General features: G+C 36.0%; 1 protein-coding gene across 14 annotated transcripts in view; it reads left to right on the forward strand.

Annotated features, from left to right (window-relative positions):
* OXR1 (oxidation resistance 1) overlaps positions 1-18,710 on the forward strand; it is a 286,476-nt gene that overhangs the window by 240,669 nt on the left and 27,097 nt on the right. For 8 of the 14 annotated variants that reach the window (XM_065054243.1, XM_065054240.1, XM_065054247.1 and 5 more), the window contains 3 exons: positions 2,086-2,882; positions 6,749-6,917; positions 10,044-10,206. In XM_065054243.1, the coding sequence (XP_064910315.1) occupies positions 2,086-2,882; positions 6,749-6,917; positions 10,044-10,206 (1,129 nt within the window). The remainder of the gene's footprint in view (positions 1-2,085; positions 2,883-6,748; positions 6,918-10,043; positions 10,207-18,710) is intronic. The other 6 variants (XM_065054242.1, XM_065054251.1, XM_065054249.1 and 3 more) reach the window with 1 other exon arrangement.

Genomic DNA, 18,710 nt, shown 5'->3' on the forward strand with positions numbered 1-18,710 from the left:
ATTGCAGTTGCAAAACAAGTCTTTTTGTAGCATGTTTAGTTTCTTAATGGCTCAATGTTGATTTGCAAATGTGCTTTGCGTGCCCTGTTGATTTTTGCGCTCTCATAGCACATGCATTTTCTGTTTTGTGGTTTGCTTATAATATAAATGCATATGGAATGAGAAAATGTCTGACATTAAAAGGTCACATTCAGAGTCCTGTATGTCAAATTTGATATGGCTTTCTTGTAAACTTTATAAACTATTAAATGAAACGCTAATATCTAATTTTTTTTCAGTCCCAGCACTTCTGTGCCTTAACCTCATCAAAATTTGAGGCATGTTTGTAAATTTTGGGGAAGATAAATTTCAAATTTCTTAAGTCCGTAACCAGAATTCCAACAACTACAGCTTCATCTGACAAAACCTCAAGATATTTGAGACTTAAATAATGTTTTCATACTGTTTTTCTCTAAATATTTCACTGTTATAATTAACCCCCTTCTCTTCTCCCCATTTTACCAACTGTCAAACTTGTTTAAACTTGGAAAAACAATCTGAATACTGAAAATCCGTTTCCATTATATCAATACCCTTATCACATAACCGGTGGATTCTTTGGTTCTTAAAACTGCAGTTTCATGTTATACAAGCTACAATCTTTGCTGAAACTGGAAAAAATATATCTGAGAACTTAGATATTTTACAGATTTCATGAACCTTAGGTTGTGCTTGTCCAAGAACACCTATTACCAGTACAATCCTGATAAATAAAGGAAATGACTCAGTCTAATAGGTGATGAATCCTAAACTGTAATCCACATGCAAAATTTTTACATCAGCAGAAGCTTAGTATCAGCTTTTTGTTAAAGCTTGGGTGAGAGGGTGCAGATGCTTTGCAAACATCCTGAATTTTAGCGGTGTCTCAGTAATGTCAGTAATGTGACCTAACTGAATGAAAAGTGTTGTAGAAATGTGGCATGGATTTATCCTTCTTACAGATGGGAGCTGAAGGTACAAACTTCTTGAGAGCATTTGATACTGGGTGATGGAAGATGTAATGTGGTTATGGTAGGAAGGGAGTTGGTATTGAGAACTCTGGTCAAAAGTATATTTAAATATGAGAAATTTTAAAGGTTGTGTACTGCTCAGTTCTTTGACAACACTGGGAAAGCTTGAGTCCTGTAGATATAGTTGAGCATGTTCATAGTTCGCTTGTAGTACTCCCCTTCTAAAACTCATAGAATTTCTAATTAGCTTATTTTGAAAGGCAGGTTTGAATAAGATTACTTCCTTGGGGAAATGAAGTTCTAGTATCATGCTTGCTTTTTTTCTTACACTATTTATCAACATTTGATGTCTGCTCTTTTAATTTTTCAGTTGTACCAAGTAGTTTGAGATTTAGTTTGCCTAACAGTGGTATCCTCAGAGTTAGGTACCTAACTGGTAAAGACACAAATATCAACTACTTCCCATGTGCACAATGGTAAAAATCTATGTTGATGGTTCCTGTTGCTCTGTATTGACTGGCTTAGGTGGTTAAAGTTAGACCAGATGATTTCTGCTGTTCATTTCTTACCGGTGAGTGAAGTGCCAACTTTGTAATAGAGTGGGACAGATGTATACACTTGTACTTACCTCTTTGTTGGACGAAGCTCGAGGTTGTGGAGGCTTTCTACCCGTAGAGATTATGGCTGTGTGTAGCTTTTGGGGTTTTTTTTCTCCTGTTTTTTATTTCACTTTTACACTGTAAGCATCTCAAACAGTCTTGTTGGTTTCATAGGAGAACTTTTCCTTGCAAAAATAATGTAATGGAGTTGGGAAGTCCTAACTATGTCATGCTGGCAAAGGTCTGCCATAAGCTTATCATTACGTATTTTATGTTTTTTTCTTATTATTGATTCTCTGGATTAAGCTTTAGTGTTTTGTTTGGTGTGTGTTTTTTGGGGGATTTTGGGGTTTTTATTGGTTGGTTGGTGTTTGTTTGTAGTTTTTTTATTTATTTATTTTTTTAAGAGCACCTTTTCTTTATGAAGTTTTGTTAGTAAAAATAAAAAGAGCTTGATGTAAGAGGCACCTGCTAGAATAACATTCTTATTTGCTCAGCAGAGATGTAGAACAGCTGTCTGTAAGGGAACTTTGCCATTCCAAGAAAGCTGCCAAGAGCAATACAGATGAAATGGATTCCAGGATCCAGGATCCAGGCAACGACAGTGCGAGTACTGCCCCGAGGAGCACAGAGGAGTCTCTGTCAGAAGATGTCTTTACAGAATCAGAGCTCTCTCCAATACGTGAAGAACTTGTTTCCTCAGATGAGCTTCGACAAGACAAATCTTCTGGAGCATCATCAGAATCTGTCCGAACAATAAACCAGACTAGCGCTGAATGTTTAACAATCATTTCAGACTCAAATGAAGCTGGCAGTGACTTAAAACCCAGTGCTGAAAGGGCTGTAAATGTTAAACAGTTTGGTACCCACAGCTTAGGTTCAGGAAGTGCTGAAACGTCTGCAAGTGAGGGACAGGAACCTGGTGAAAATACTGTGGGTGTCCTCCAGCAGTCTCTGCAAGGATCACACAAGAGTGAACAGCATGACAAAGAGGCAGAAGTGGGCGAACATCAAGATTCCTTGCTAGGAGAGGAGCCAGGAGGAGAGAGGAAGTTGGGAGAGGAATGTCCACGTTGTGAAGATACCACAGACTCTCAAGAGAAAGAGACAACAAGCAAAGAAAAAGAAGTGAGAGAGCGAACGCAAGACTCTGAGACAGAAGTTGAAGAACTTCGCAAGCTTTGGAAGACCCACACTATGCAACAAACCAAACAACAAAGAGAAAACATGCAACAGAATTCACAAAAAGAAATTAGTCAGAAAACTGCAGCTGCAGGAGATGGGCAGTTAGAAGGTGAGTCAGTATCTATAGGTACAGTGTTAGCTTTCAGATTTACAATGTGTCTTCCTTCAGCTCATCAGAATTTTTGTTGGTTTTCATTCTGCAGAACACGTCTCTATATATTGCTTCTATTTCAGTGGCTTGAAGTATACCTAAGTTATGTCTTATAGAAATCAGCGGGGAAAATATTTCTCAGGAAACTAAAAAAAAAAGATACTTTTTTACTGTCATTTTTTCCTCATAAATATAAGTTCAATTATACTAAACCACAATATTTTTGTTTAAATGAGCCTGTAAAATTATATCTGTGGTGCAGTGGTCACTGTGGAGCTCAAAATTAAAAATGTTCCTTAGCAGTCAGCTCGCTGTCACTTAAATTTTGATCCCACTGTCCATGCGTGTGAATGAATTTCAGGGACTGAATTTCATCTTTCTTACAGCCTGTCTGCTTTGTGGTTAAGGTTTATGATGAGAGTATCAAACACTGGAGGCTTAACAGTGTTTGATACTTTCAGAACTTTGTTTCACTTGCATCTTTCACACTTTATGCCAGGTTGAGCATGCAAAAAGCATTTCCCAGGATAAATAAAAGCTAGATGGTAAGAAACTAAGGGGGAACAATGAGGCTTATTTCTTGAATACTTTCACTCCTCTGCAAAGGTCTGGCCCTAGGATTATTAGTTGGAAGTTACCTTTAAAGTCTGTTAAAGTTACTTAATTGCTATAAACAAGTTTTGTCTTTTTAACATAATTTAAATATGTTTCTGTATGTATTTGATTTTGCTTTTAAAAACATTCATAAATAAACTAGTTGCTTTAATTGTGCAATATTTTTGGGGCTAGAAAGAAAACATATCCATAATACATGTCACAAACTAATAGATTATATGTGAAGTGCGTTTTAAGGTCAAATTGTTTCTGTTGCTAATTAAAAGTTGAGACTGTATTGAATAGAGAGGTATATTCTTTGATTGGTGGAAATCAATCTTAAATTTAGTGTGTTTGTGTTTTGTGGGGTTTTGTTTGTGTGGGGTTTGTTTGGTTTCTCCTTCTGTTAAGGAAGTAACTGAATTTGGAAATTTGAAGCAGATCAATAATTGCGTTATTCGGTGATAAATGTGGCTTTTATGCCATACATATGAGAGGAAATCCTCTGGTTAAAATGTCATCTAGCAGTGGTTGCTGGTTCTGACATTTAAACGCAAGCACAAGTGTTCTTTTCCTCAATTGCTGCTTTTCTTATAGTTGAATATTTTTTGTTATCATTGAGACTGCAGGTTTTTTTTACGCAAGATGATCTGTACAGTCACAGCATATAGATATATCATCAAAAAATGTGTACATACAGTTAGAGGGGTGCTGGCTAGAAACCTTCTGCATATGGTCGTAAAGCCTCACTGAAGGTTGTGGGGTAAAATAGGAATAAAATAATTTTAAAAAAAGAAGCGCAGGTTACTTTTTGGAGATTTGTGCCAATGACCTCAGTGCAAATTCAGTTGGAATGACTGTGTATTTCTTATTCAGGCATGTTGTATTAGCAGAATGCAAATGAAACAGTATGTTATGAATTAATATTTCTCAGTCTAAATAGATTTGGTGACACTTCTACTGGCTTTGTCTACAGACAAGTTTAAATAGAGCCAAGGTAAAAGCAAAGATGTATTGCTTAACTCTTGAAGGTCACCAAAGACTGAATATGGCAGGTCTGTTAACAGTAGGTCACTAAAAAAGACTAGGACATTAAAAAATTGAAACACTCTAAACACTATCTAATGTCCTGTCTATTGGACTAAAACTCTGAAGTAGTCATACGATGAGTTTTGTATAGTTAAATTACATAGATAGGTCTTTTATCTCCCCTTAGCAAGGTCTTAGTTGAATTTCCTCTCTTTTGTGGGAGTTTTGAGCATCTGGGTTTTGGGGGACTACTATTTGTTGTTCTTCACAGAGGTCATATGTTTGAGTTTAGAATTAATGTTTTATTTGTTCTGAATGTTCAACAGGTGATACAGTGAAAGCTGAAAACTATTTAATAGTCTGGAATAGTTTAAAAGGCCTTGGATTTTTTTTTTTTTAAATTAACTAGGGCTCATATTCCCTTCTATTTTTATTGGATTGCAATAAAAGCCAGATATAGTTGATACTTTGGAGAAATTATAATGATCTATGGTTTGTGTGTGTAAAAACAAGCTGAAATCTCTTTAAAGATAACATGTCTGTTTGCTGCTTAGCTGGATATTGGCCAAGATTAAAAGCAAAAAAGTGCATGATGCACAATATCTATTACCAGAGTCTTTTTTTTCTGATGAATTCTGTATCAAATATAAAAAAATATATAGGAGAACACAAACACACAAAAAAGGGCACCTTAAACAGTCCTTTTGAGATTTGGGGCAGGGCTAGGTTGTTTGGTTTTATTCTCTGCTAGCTGGAACAAAATCTCACTGGTTTTTCTTTAAGGTATGGTAGAAATCCCACTTCTCTGAGCCCAGTGTCAGAGAAGTTCTAAACGGCCGCATCTGAAGGACCAAAATCCCAGATATCATATCATTTTAACAATACTTCTCTAACACTTCCACAAAGTTAATATGCCAGTCCTGTGGAACAATTTTTTGTTCGTTTTGGATTATTCTGCTTTGTTTGTTTTGGGTGGTTGTAGGGTTTGGGGTGTGTTTTTTGTGTGTGTGTGTGGTTTAGTTTTGGTTTGTTGTTTTATGTTTTTGACAACTTACCTTGAGCTTGTGGGTTTATAATATACTTCCAAGTCATGGCTATGATGACTGTTTTGCCATACTGTATACTGCAGGTATAATTCTAAACTATTGTAACTGAAAATCAGGAAACGCACATTTAAATATTTACTGAAAAAAATTGTTTTGTGGAACAATGCTATTCTAAACTTCATGATGAATATCTGATTAAGTACAGGTGTTTATAGATCAAGAAGGTGATGTTTTCTGTGCTTAGTGTATCTGTAGTCTTGCATAGATATTGAAGGAGATCTTCAGCTGTAAAGAAAGGTAAGTGTCCTAGAAAACTGGAACATGTCCGTATGTGCGTGTAACACCAGAGGTAGGCTAAATCTTTTGTTGTTGTATCTGATCATAAGAATTCTTAAATTTGTTTTCCTTCCTTGCTTTAAAAAGTGTCTTGTGGCTAGAACTCATGTTCTAGCATTTATGTAATTAACCTATTAAATAAACAAGTTTGAGGAGTCTTCTTCCTTTACCTTGTGCTGACTTCACAATCCAGACTTGGAGGCTATTCATAGAATTCTGTTGGTTTCGTTGAATATACTACCTGGAGGGAAGAATCCCATATGACAACATCCAGTATGGTTCATCTTGAAGTGGTGCTCATACCTTTGAAGTGTTTGATGTAGCTAACAAATTAAAATTAATCTCAATCCTCTATTAGTAGCGCCAGAACTTTTCTTTTTTAAATGAAAAGTAACTAATGAACAGCTTTGACATCTGTGAATCTAAGTATTTTAGTGCTGTATCTTTTGCATGTTTATGGAATATCTTTTTAACAGTGGGGGGGTGTCTGATTCAGTGTAGAGAGATGTGCATTTACAATACCTTCTAAAATACTTTCAAGCATGAGTGATAACTGTGATAATGTGATCTAGAGTTGGAAGCAGAAATGAATGGTAGAATTATTCAAATGTGTTGTACTCTGAAGTTAATTCTGCTGATGCAATTTACATAAGAAAAAAATGACAGGTAATTCTTACTACCTATGTTACCTCATCTTCTATTGCTTATTTTTTTTATATACACATATGCCCTACGTACTTGTATTGCTCAATACAAAATTAGCTAATTTTTTAAGCTCTTTTGTACATTGTAGATAGCTTACTTTTTCTTTACTAATAGGTTCTTCTCTTACGAAAGAAAAAAGGCGACATCGATCTCACAAGTTTCTGCGTCTCAGGGTTGGAAAACCCATGAGAAAAACATTTGTTTCACAAGCAAGTGCATCAATGCAACAGTATGCACAGAGAGATAAAAAACATGAGTATTGGTTTGCTGTTCCACAAGAAAGGTAAGGGGGAAGACACTAAAATCAACACTTTCTAATGGGTCTTCGAGTGCTCTTTTCTTTTATTATCAATCAAAATTTTTCAGTGACTGTGTCTATAAAGCAGCACAAAAAAAGGGGTCAACTACTGGTGGATATTGATGACTGGCTTAATACTGGAGCACCCATTACTGTACTGAAGTTTTACTGATTGATTTGAGTTACTTGCTGGTTCAGCCAATAGTTTCTCATAGTATTGTTTAAGCTTGTGTTTATAGCAAGTAAATATTAAAGCAAAATTCAAGTAAGTGTTGTCTGGTGAAGGAAGTGAGTTCTGCAACAGAGTTTTTATTGTCGTTATCTATGCCTGCCATTATTTGGAAGCTTTCTGAAAAAGCTCTTTGCTTCTCGAACTCTGAGTTCAGAAGAGCTAGCTGGGGTTCTTTTGTCTTAGCTTTGTATATGAAACATAAAACTTTTACAGGAAACATATCTACCAGAAAAATACCTAAATTTGTTGCAGTGATTCAGAGATGTGAGATGTCCTTGCACACTCACTGGTAAAGTCTTGAATTCTTAAATGATCTTTGCTGCTATGAAACTGTGACTTACTTTCACATTGAATGTGATTTTGGGGGGTACTGGAGATTATTATATCCTTGTCAGAAGAGGGGGGCAGAAAAAAAAAAAGCAACAAAAAAACTATCAGCTATCATCTTGTATAAATACCTGCACACAATGATCAAGTCACTTTTCCATCTTTTCTTTTGAGCTGAATGGCATAGAATGTCCAGTTGGGTCACTGCAGTTGAGGACAGATATGGATCAATTGGAGACAGTCCAGAGGAAAGCAGCAAGACTAATTAATGCCTAGAAAGTGTAACATATAAAGAAAATTAGAAGTAAGTGGGGTTCTTTAATCTAAAGGAGAAAAGGTTGATTACAAACATAAAATCATTTCATACTTAGAAGTTGGCTGCAACAAGAAAGGCAGTTGTCTTTTTTCATGTCCACTGTGAATGGAGATATGTAATGGACTGAAATGACATCAAAATATTTGTATTTTTCGACAGGGAGAATTGAGACTGTGCTAGCACATCACTAACCTGCTTTTAAACATCACCCCAGCTGCCCCTAATGGTGGAGATTATGCAATTTCTTGAGACAAATGTCTGTCACACTGATGCTGGTATAGCTAATCCTGCCGGGGCAAGATGACCTCTTGTGATTACAGTCAAGTCAAATTTTCTTGTTCTATTCATGTCATATTCAATTTGAAGACAGATACATGTTTCTTGTACATCAGTGATGTCAAAGTCAGCTGATTAAAATGATTACTATCTCTTTGGTTCATTTTCTAATGTAGCAGAACAAGTACTTACCTTCAGCGTGAAGCATAATTTATTACCTATTTCAGAAGAATTAGTTCTTAGTTCGCAGTCTGTATCTGATCTCCTTGGAAATTATAATACCAATGAAGTGTTTTTATCTCTAACTGCATGGGGAATTAGTAATCTGTTCTTTATCCATCCAGTGTATGTCCTTTGTTTTTATACACAAAAATCTGTATGAGGTGGTAGTGGGGCATTTGTTTACTTAATTCAGTGTTAACCTTGCTGTACGCTACTCTGCATAGGTCAAAATATTTAGTGTCAACCCAGTTGTCTTTTTCATCTAGTGATAAGAAAGAAAAATGTAGATATCTGACAAATCTACATCATTTCAGTGTTCTTAATCTCAAATGAGCCAGTTTGGAAAGAGTGTGTTAGTGTTCCTTAAACATAAAGTTGTTTTGTTTTTTTTTTTTTTACTCTAGCTGCTCTAACTATACACAGTTTCAAATTCTTAAAAGTTAAAATCAGGGGTTGGTTTGTTTTTGTTTTTAATTTTCTACTTGTGAACTTTTAGAAATAGATACCTTGTTCAGTGCATGAGGACTCTGCAGCTTCTTGTTCTGACTTTGTCATAGAATAAATCTAGCCTTATGTATCTGGAATGTTTTATTCTCTCTTACTGCCAGGGAAAGATTTCTGTTTTGTTTTGTTTTCCTTTCATCATTGTTATCCAGGAACCTTAATTTTAACATGGGTAACTCTGAATAACTGACTCTGTTCAGACACTGTTACTACATGCTTGTGTGTTCCATCCTTTTAGACTTAGAGGCACATGAAAATTATAGCTGCGGTTTTGAGAGACCTTTGTATCTCTTGCTGTTCTTCCAGTATCTCGGTTTTCAGGGATTTAGTAAGGAGAGGGGGAGAAAAAAATGCAAATATTGTTCTTCATGTGCAAATCTAGTATGCAGATTAACGAGAGCAAATATCTTTGAAGAGGGACATAAGGAATATTCACTCTTGGTGACCAGAGCTATAAAGCTCTAGCTCTGAAGCTGTCTTCTCCATGGTGAAGAGATACTGGTGGGTTTACTGCATGCTCCATCTATCTGTGCACCTACAGAAATTGCTTAAACAGCATAGACAGACATCTGTTAGGGCTGTAAATAATTTTCTTCTGGGAATTTGGGCATTTTGTTCTTCCAGACTGGAGAACCATGCCATTTGTGGCAGGTAACTTAAAAGTAGGTAACTTTGAATCTTGGTACTTACAGCAGTACAAGTGTTCTGTAGTTCTGTAGTTTATGACCTGGCTGTATTATGTGCACGCTTCCAGTCTTATTTCCTCATATCTCTAGCAATTTTCACAGTCTGTATAATTTTGGTTGCATGTCTTGGGAGTGTTCAGCTGTTTTTCGGGGGTAGGGAAAAAAGACATGCTGGCATTTTAAAATTTTGTTTTTTATTTTTTAACTCTTTTTAAATAAAAGAACTTAGTGTTTTATTTTAGAAGTTATATCAGTTGTAAGCGAAGGTTTGCAACAGGACAGAAGTGGTTGAAGGACTGTACTTGTATATGAAAACACAGTGGCTCAATTGCCAACTTGTTCCCTGTTTTTCCTCCAGTGTCAGTTTCATACAATTAAGGAAAGAAAATACTAACTAGCTTTTTTCAAATGTGTCTAACATCTAATAAAACATGAAATAGTAAGTATTTTCATTTTAACCTTAAATACTTCCTAATTATTAGGCATGATCCAAAGGATCACCAACTTACCTTATCTTTATTTTCCATGTCTTTACTCGACTTCTCTAGGACAGATCACTTGTATGTCTTCTTCATCCAGTGGAGTCCAGAGATATATGCAGAAGATACTGGAGAATCTCTTCGGGAACCTGGATTTATAGTGGTAAAAAAGAAGGAAGAGCCTGAAACTAGTGAAGAATCTGCTATTGAAGATGCTGCTAAAGAGTGGGAGGTAAGGAAGAGCAGTGTAAAAAGATTTTTTTGTTTGTTTGTTTTAATACTTTCATAGGAATATAATCAAAATAGTGTTAAATGATTTCCAACAAGAAAAACAAAACAATGGCTTTATTAGTCTGCTTACTATGATCATGATTGCTTAATTTATGCCATCCTAATGCTTTGCTCTAACATTAATTCAGGGCAACATTTCACAATTACAAGTCATTTTTGTATGGAGCAAATTGTAACTTAAAACTCAGAGTTGAAAGAAATGTGGGGGAACAGCAAAGAAGTTGCAACTTTGAAGCAGACTGTTTCCAGTCATTTAATCTGTCAGTTTTCAGATATTTTTAATTCCTGTATCTAGATTATTGAATTCATATTGGTAAGTCTCCAAACAGGGATGAGACAGTAAAAAAGGAAAATTAATTTAATAATGACATGTTTTTCCAATAATCCAGTAATTAACTTCTCAGTTATAACTTCTTCGTACATTAAGATGTTGTTGCATGGGTTTAGTAATATACTGTAATGGGAACTATCTCTTTTTTTTTATAACAAACATGTTTCTCTCATGTGAATCTGTGTCCACTGTGTTTCTATGGACACATCTTTACATGTCTACATAGTTTTGTTTTGTAGTCTACATACAGCTAAAGCACTTGTAGTCTTGTGCATTCAAGTGTCAGTCAAAAGTTTGATTCTTGTCACATATTTTGTAGAAATATCATATCAGTGCTATTTAACTTAAGTCTCAGGGCAGCAATTGCCATCTCTGTAAGACTGGTAATTTTTTCGTCTTGTTTAGTTCCCCCTGCCCTGCAATGGAGAATTTATGAAGTCTATACTTGTGTTTTATGTACAGTGGGGAAAAAAATTAAAAATCTGCAATAGTCTAATTACAGGTGATAGTTTTCTTAGCTTCAAAACTTAGAATCATAGTGGAAGTCTGACTTCAAACTCAGCTGAAGTATTAGGCGGTGGTTACAAAACGCTATCTCTGCAGTTCAGTGATTTTTCCATGGAGCATTTTTGCTTTAAGACATTGAAATTAGTATCACAAAAGCATGTCATTCGAATCTTTGTATTTACAGCATATATATTGCTCGACTGTTGTTACTAGCACTGTATTTTCGTGTTGACTCTTGCTCAGAGCTCTTACAAGTATTTGATGTTTTGAAACTTGCCCTTTCGGAACACAGGGATCAGTGGCAAGTAATCAGTGTTCTGGTTTAAGACACAGTATGTCTCTTCTAATGAGCTTTTCAGTAACTTTGCACCTTCAATGTAATTACATAAAAAATTTCTACAGAAAATAATCCGAAAAAGTTTTCTACAGAAGTAAGTATTGTTTTAGGAGTTAACTCTGAAGATAGTGAAGGCAGTCCTCTTCCTACATGTATTAAAATCTGTAAGTTATTTACTACAGAATGAAGTTATGCCTTAAGCCTTTACTTAAGTCTCCTCTAGAAACAATGGTAGAAAACATTTCAAAAATATTGTTATTTCTATATGTGTCATTTGAAAATCTCATAAGATTATAAAATTATATTTTGTGGATTCAGAAGTCAGTGTTATTAGTGAGATCTGTGACCTTTTTAAAAGGTGTTATGCAAGTACAAGAAATATGCTAATGTCATCTTAATGTGCATTTTAACCTGAGTAATGTGACTTCTTATGACTGACTTCTAGCACAAATCTGAAAGCTGTTAAAAACTAACCTTTTAATCAGAAATGTTTGACAGTACCAGATGGTTCAACCTGTCATTACATAAAACTGCATTTTAGTGGCTTTTAATATACATGCTAGGAAGTATCAGTACGTACAGGGAATTGTAGCTGTTGTTGTCATACCCATTATTCCCATTGAACTTCAGCAATTATTTTCAATCAATGCACTTCCTTCAACCCAATAAGCTTTTTCTTTGTCAGCTCTTGATCCAGGTGTAATCTAAGATAGCAGGTGAGCAGTATCGTTTAAAGCCTTTTGTGGGTATTGGGATGAAAAATAGGCTGCCTGCTTCAGAACAGCGATGGGAAAACTCCAGGTGGGAAAGGAAATAGAAAGTCAATTCTTGATGTACAAAAGCATCACAAAGTACTGTTGATCTACCAAAAGAGGATGCTAATGGAGTAGCTGTCTTTTCCAAAAAGTGTTCTCCCTGCTACTGTTGTCCAGGATCTTAAAAACTGGAGAAACAGGGAAGAGGAGTTATGCGTAACCCAGGTGTGGTGCTCTGAGACAGCTTTTGCTTCTTGGATAATCCTGTATTAACACATTCAGCTGCAGCTTTTTATCAAGGACTGTAAGGAAGTACTGTACCTTTTTTATTTTTTGTGGAAAAGTTATTACAGGAATGAACAAGCAAATCAATGATCAGTAACATATGAAACAAGTAGTAGAGGTTGGTTTATAAGTTTAAGTGTATCCATGGATAGGACTGAACTCTTACTCTCTACTTGCTCCAATTTTTCATCTGCTTTTGCTTTCTTCTTTTGCCTGTATACAGAGTAGTTTACTTCCTATCAGCCTTTTCGCTGAAGTAATCCAGTATATGTAACCTCAGCTGGCAAGGAGATCAAGACTCCTGCCAACATATTAAATGCTGGTTTGATCAAATACTGCACTGTATAAAGTGTCCGAAAAGAAAAAAAAAAACAGGGAATCCTTTAGCTGACTCTTTTTGTATTATATGCTACACACTTAACTGAATTATTAGAAATAACCATGAATCTACTACTGTCTAACACTACCATTAGTAAAGGTGACAAATTTATAGCCGTCAGTTACTTAGAGTTTAAAAGCAAGTCTGTGTGAGGTACTTTGTATCTCCTGTTGCTGATCATCTTCCTCTGTATCTGCCTCCCTGAGAGGCCTCTGCCTTTCCCATTGGCAAAGCTCTCTAAAAAGGATACTTTTTCACTTAAATCAGTTCATCATAAAAACTTGTCTCTTGTGTCCCCTAGAAATGGACAATTTTATTTTTATATATTATTTAAGAAATGAAACTGCTGCTAGGGTCTTGACAGTGTTATACCCATCCATTTTCCTCAAATATCTCTTTTACCTTCTTGTACCTAAGTGAATGGGCATACATCAAGGAAGAGGGTGTTTTGGGTTGGTTCTGGGTTTGTGGGGTTTTTGTTTGTTTATTTTTGCTGTCTGTACTGAGTCTTGGGGCTGTAGAGATATTTATTGTGGTAATCTTTGTTTTACTTAGCGTGTATGAGTTCAAGCGTTAATGGCTTTCATTATGTGTTAGCACAAATAATTCATATTGTTTAGAAACCTATGTGTTGATAAACAGACACTTTTTCCAAAACATATTCTGTACTTGCAACTAAAAACGGCCAGTGCGGTGCGTCCAAGACAACTTCCATCAGTACTTGGTCATTAAGTAGAAGTTTTTTGTATAGTGGTGTGTATGGAAATTAATGACATGGTATTAAGGTCCTTGTTTGTTAGCTACTGATTCATTAACATCATTGTGGTGCCAATTAGTACCACAGATTTGGAGCATTAAGGACACTGTTACACCCTCACCTTCCCTCCACCCTCTCTTTTAGATCAGGAAGATGATAGGGAAGATAAGGAAGGAAGGGAGACTTAGACCTCAAGTTGGAAGGTTTTAAAGGGTTTTACTAATGCCACTAATAGAGAATATATATACTAAGTACACAAAACCAATGTTGAATGTTCGATATGGAGTTGATGTCACTCCAGCAGCGAGCGGAGCTGGGTGTGCGGAGCTGGCAGCTCCAGCAGCTGCAGGGCAGGCACCAAAAGTCATGGGTGGGACTTCACAGCAAACCAGAAACTGGATGCAGGGATTGCAGGGCCTCGGGCCAAGTGTCACAGGCGTGCAGAGAGGGTCCTCTTCAGGTGCTGGCTATAGTCGAAGACAGACAGACCCTCATGATCTCTATCTTATATAGGGGGTATGACAATTATGGGGTGGAATTCTCCGCTGGTCAGTTTTTGTCACCTGTTATGTCTGCCCCTCTGCAAACATGCCCCTCTCAATTATGGAATGTGTGGAATTCTTGGCTGCCATAGCAATAAATCTAAACATGAGCCTTCTTCAACATTCCTTTGATCTTGACCTTGGCAATATCAGCACCATGCACAGTATCCAAGAAAAACATGCATGCAAAAAATTCAGAAAAGTGCGGTTACTTAGAAGGCACTTAGCTGAAAGGAAAAATCACCAAAACTGGTCTTGTTTTGAACAAAACCAGGACACATATGCATTGTATACTTAAAAAAAAAAAAAATCAGTTATGAACCACACTTGGTCATAGAACAACTTGAAGAAAAATTACAAGTAGTACTGCCCAGTATGCATGATTTCTGTAACCTTTCTCGTGTATTCTTTAACTTTCTTAGTTTCAGTAAATATCTGCACTTTTAAAAAAAAAAGGGGGGGGGGCTGGAGTGACAAGGGGGTGAGAAGTAGTGTCTCTGTGATTCAATAATCCCAGAAATTCAAATGATCCTGTTATTCTACTGTTAACGCATTGGGCTTGTTTCCACTACTGTTGTGATACAAAGTGGCAGGTTGCATTTTGAAGTTTATCATTGGAGGAAAAAGACAGGAGAAACAAGTACTAATGTAAAATACCATTAACAATATCAGGGAACTAGTATAGAGTTAAATGAGGTAAATCAACTTTCCACTGAACTTGCATACACATAACATGTGCTGATAAGCGCAAATATTTTTCTGTAGAAGTTGGCATGTGCATGTAAATAATCCATTAAAATCTTGAGAGGTTCAGTTTATCATATCTGGGGAGGGAGGACAACTGAAACTAATTTCTTAAGCAAGATTATTGCAGTTTTAATAATGCTAGATACAAAGGAAATTGCTGTGTTCTAACAACTTTGGAAATTACTGTTTGCATAAGAAACACTAGTGCATAAAGGAGAAATGAAATTATTTGCGCTTTCCTGTGTGAGTTTTATGTAACATTTTTGTACCTTCTATTTGTATCTAACTAAAGGACTAGTTGGTCTCTTGGGGCTGGAAGGGAGAGAAGGGAAATAAATTACAGAGATCAGAATACCTTAATTTGCTTATTTAATATTTCATCTGTTGGTCTGAGAAGCTAATTCTCGAAGTTAATGATATTCGTTGAAGAATATCAACTTGATCTGTTCTGTTTGTAGTTAACTTTTCTGATAGGGAGTGGGAAAACAATATCAATGTTGAGGTACCACACCTGTTACGTGTTTTTGTCACCACACAATATTGGAAATACAGGATTTATGCTGGTGGATCAGATCTTGGGTCATCAGACAAAGTACTGATGCAAAAAAATATAATTAGTATGGCCACAGCTAAATATTTCAGGGGCGTTAAAGACATTTCATCTTGGGTACTTGTGAAGAAATCAGTTAAGGAAATAAGTTCCTATTTCAACCTGTTATGGAAACAGAAGAATTGCTCTCTGCTATAATAATTCTTAATCATTTAAAGTGCTGATTTTTCCTTCCCCCCTACCTCCCCTTGTCATTTGATCTTACTTATTGCTGTTATTCAGTATTGAGTCATACTTCAGTTCCACATGAAACTAAATACTCATTCACAAGATATTTGAAAACAGGAAATCTCTTGTCTTGGGACCTGCAAGCTGGTCTAAATTAGTTTGAAGCTAACCTGTTTTATTGTTTCCATTATCATTTCAATTATTTGGAAAATACAGAAAATCAGTTTGATTGAAAGCTGTCTAGAAGTTAACTTTCAAAATGAGATGTGAGTTGGTAGATATTTGCAAACAATTTTTCCCAGATTCACTGGATCGTGTGCTGAACTTGGATTTCATAATCATTACCTTTGGTTTTGTGTATTAAATTTCTGTAGATACTATGGATACAACACTTCTGGAAAGCAGTGCTCTGTAGTAACCCACTTGTCAAAATGAATTTTAGTTGGAACTTTAGACATGGTTCAAAACTGTTTACAAGATCAAGCCATTGGTTGCAAATGACATTTTGTTTTCCTGAAGTGGTGTTTGAGTTAGACACTAAACATTTTAACATTAGAAAAAAATGACTTCTGGAGTGTCTAGAAATTCTGTTTGTAAAAACATGAGGAGCAAAACAGTGGTCCAGGTAACAACTGAAGAAGGATTTTCAAGATTGGAGTACTGGACATAGGTGCTCAAGTTCTTTATTGGATCTGGACTGTAGTTTCTGTGTTAAACCAGGGATTTCAGTTTCAGTATTAAGTTTTTGTATTCTTAATAGTGTTTTTTCTATAGGTTTGCTTCAGTTCTCTGCACCTCGGTGCTCGGATGCTGGTGAAACAGCTGCTTGTTGTGTCGTACACAGTGGTATGAGCATAACGCTGTACAACAAGCTGGATGACACCGCATCAGCAGAGAGAGGGGAAGCCTGGGAGTTGCAGGCTTCTTGAATTCAACACGGCACACAATGTGTAGAGATGCATCACATTAACAGTCCCCAAATGAGAATATTTTTCTGATATGTTTATTGAAAGGTGATCTCTTTATGTTAGTATATTGGATATGCAAGCTAGATCATTGTTTGGTTTTTACGTCATGCGTTGTCTTTTAAGAAATGGGATGTGTCACTGTGCCTGTGTTGCTGTATATTACCAAGCACGTTTAGTAGACTTTGCTCTTGTACTGTAGGGTGAGAATCTCTTGAATTTCAGCAGTCATGTGCAATAGTTAAAAATGTTTCTGTTAAATTAATTTTTGTGATTGAAGGAACAGCTTCTGGTGCCCATTAACACAAGACAATGCCTTTTGTAGACACTGGTAACTTCCATTCTCGCTTTTGCAATTAGCTTGTGCAAATATTGTGCACTGGCTCAACTTCATGCAGGGAGAATTTCTTGCTCTGCTCTATTTATTTTCTCTACTTAATCTATTTCAAATGTATTCATAACTTTTAAGTGAAAATTCTGATGTTTTCACTACTTGAAACTGTCCTGTAGTTGAAATAATGAATGTGGAATTGTAGTTGATGGTTATTTCATGTTATCTAGTAGAGAGAACTGGGGCAATCCCTCTGCTAGGAGTCGAAGCAGAACCATCCAACTAAAAATCTTATGCTTTTGAGACTCTTAATGGCTTTCAGGGTACCTTGGAAAATCCCAAGGAAAATTTTGTGGATGGAAAAATGCTGTGCTCTTCTCCTCCCCGCCCCCTTCCCCTAAACTGTTGAAAGGAAACAAAGGATGACTTCTGAAATTAGACTTCCTTTCTTATGGAAACGTTGCCATGTTGTACTGGCTGCCACAGGAGCTGCCTTTGTACTGTTCAGTGCTTTTCTTGTAGTGGGAAAGAGGGAAGTGATCAAACCTCAGTTAACTGTAATCCCATGTTAGCTTCACCTGCAACAATTTTTACAATGATCCAATTATTCTAGAAGACTAAATAGTATACCTTATATCATCAAAATAAGAAACTGCCTTTCACCTAGTGGATTTCTTGCAAAGATGACAATTCAGGTGGCCTGAGCATCTATATTAGGTGTCTTCCTAATGTTGAAGTTCTTGGCAACTTATATCCTAAAACTAAAATATAAGGAGTAAACATAAAGAATGTAAAACTCTTACCAGAGCTTGTAAAATGCTGTTCTAAATTTAAAAATATGAGACAATACCAGAGTTTATAATTCTAGAGTTATTTTCTGTCATACTGTACTAATGTGTATTGAAATTGTACTATTTTAAACACTACTTGAGGCAACTTTCAGAGGGTTTTTTTGACTCCTTGGCGATGGGATTTTATTGCAATCTGTGAAGCATGCCTCTTAGATGTAATTAAATAACAATCTCATATCTTTAAAAATACATCCTAACAAGTAAATAGGCTACTGAAGACGAAACTAATGTCATTGCTTATTGATTTGTTTGTTCCCAGGCAAACCAGTAGGACAGCATAAAAAGCTTCCTTCTCGTCAGTCAAAAATGCAAATGACTTAAGAATTGCACTGAGGCACTCCAACTTACACAATCTGGTTCCTGTGATTTATGTGTTTTTCTCAATTTTTCAGGGCTGCTTCTGGAATTAGTTATTAAATTCTGGGAACAATCATTTTATACATATGCTTCATACATTCTTCTCAGGAGTTGCTTGGGGATGCTTATTTTCAGTGGATAACTTTTGTGGGTTTTTTTAATCACAAAACCTGGTCATTAACACAGCTGCTTCTTATGGAATCAACAGCGAGATCTAAATAAACTGAGTGAGAAGGAAGGAGCAGGGGAAATAAATTACTTTTTACTAATTTAATATTGGTCAAACAACATATTAAATATAGGGATTGTGGAATTCAACATTACAACTTTTCTGTTGCTGTGGAATCAGAACATTGTGTTAGCTACCAGGTGAAACAGAATAATGCTATTTAATCAAACTGCAAACATGTTCTTTCACACCCAGTGTCCAGTCTTTGCTACACCAGTTGACGGAGAACTATCGAACTTGCTGTCCTGTTTCCAGGTTGAGATTTTGTCAGCTGAGAACTTAAATCTGGTATGG

This window comes from Columba livia, chromosome 2, assembly GCF_036013475.1.
Source record: "Columba livia isolate bColLiv1 breed racing homer chromosome 2, bColLiv1.pat.W.v2, whole genome shotgun sequence".
Classification (NCBI taxonomy): domain Eukaryota; kingdom Metazoa; phylum Chordata; class Aves; order Columbiformes; family Columbidae; genus Columba; species Columba livia.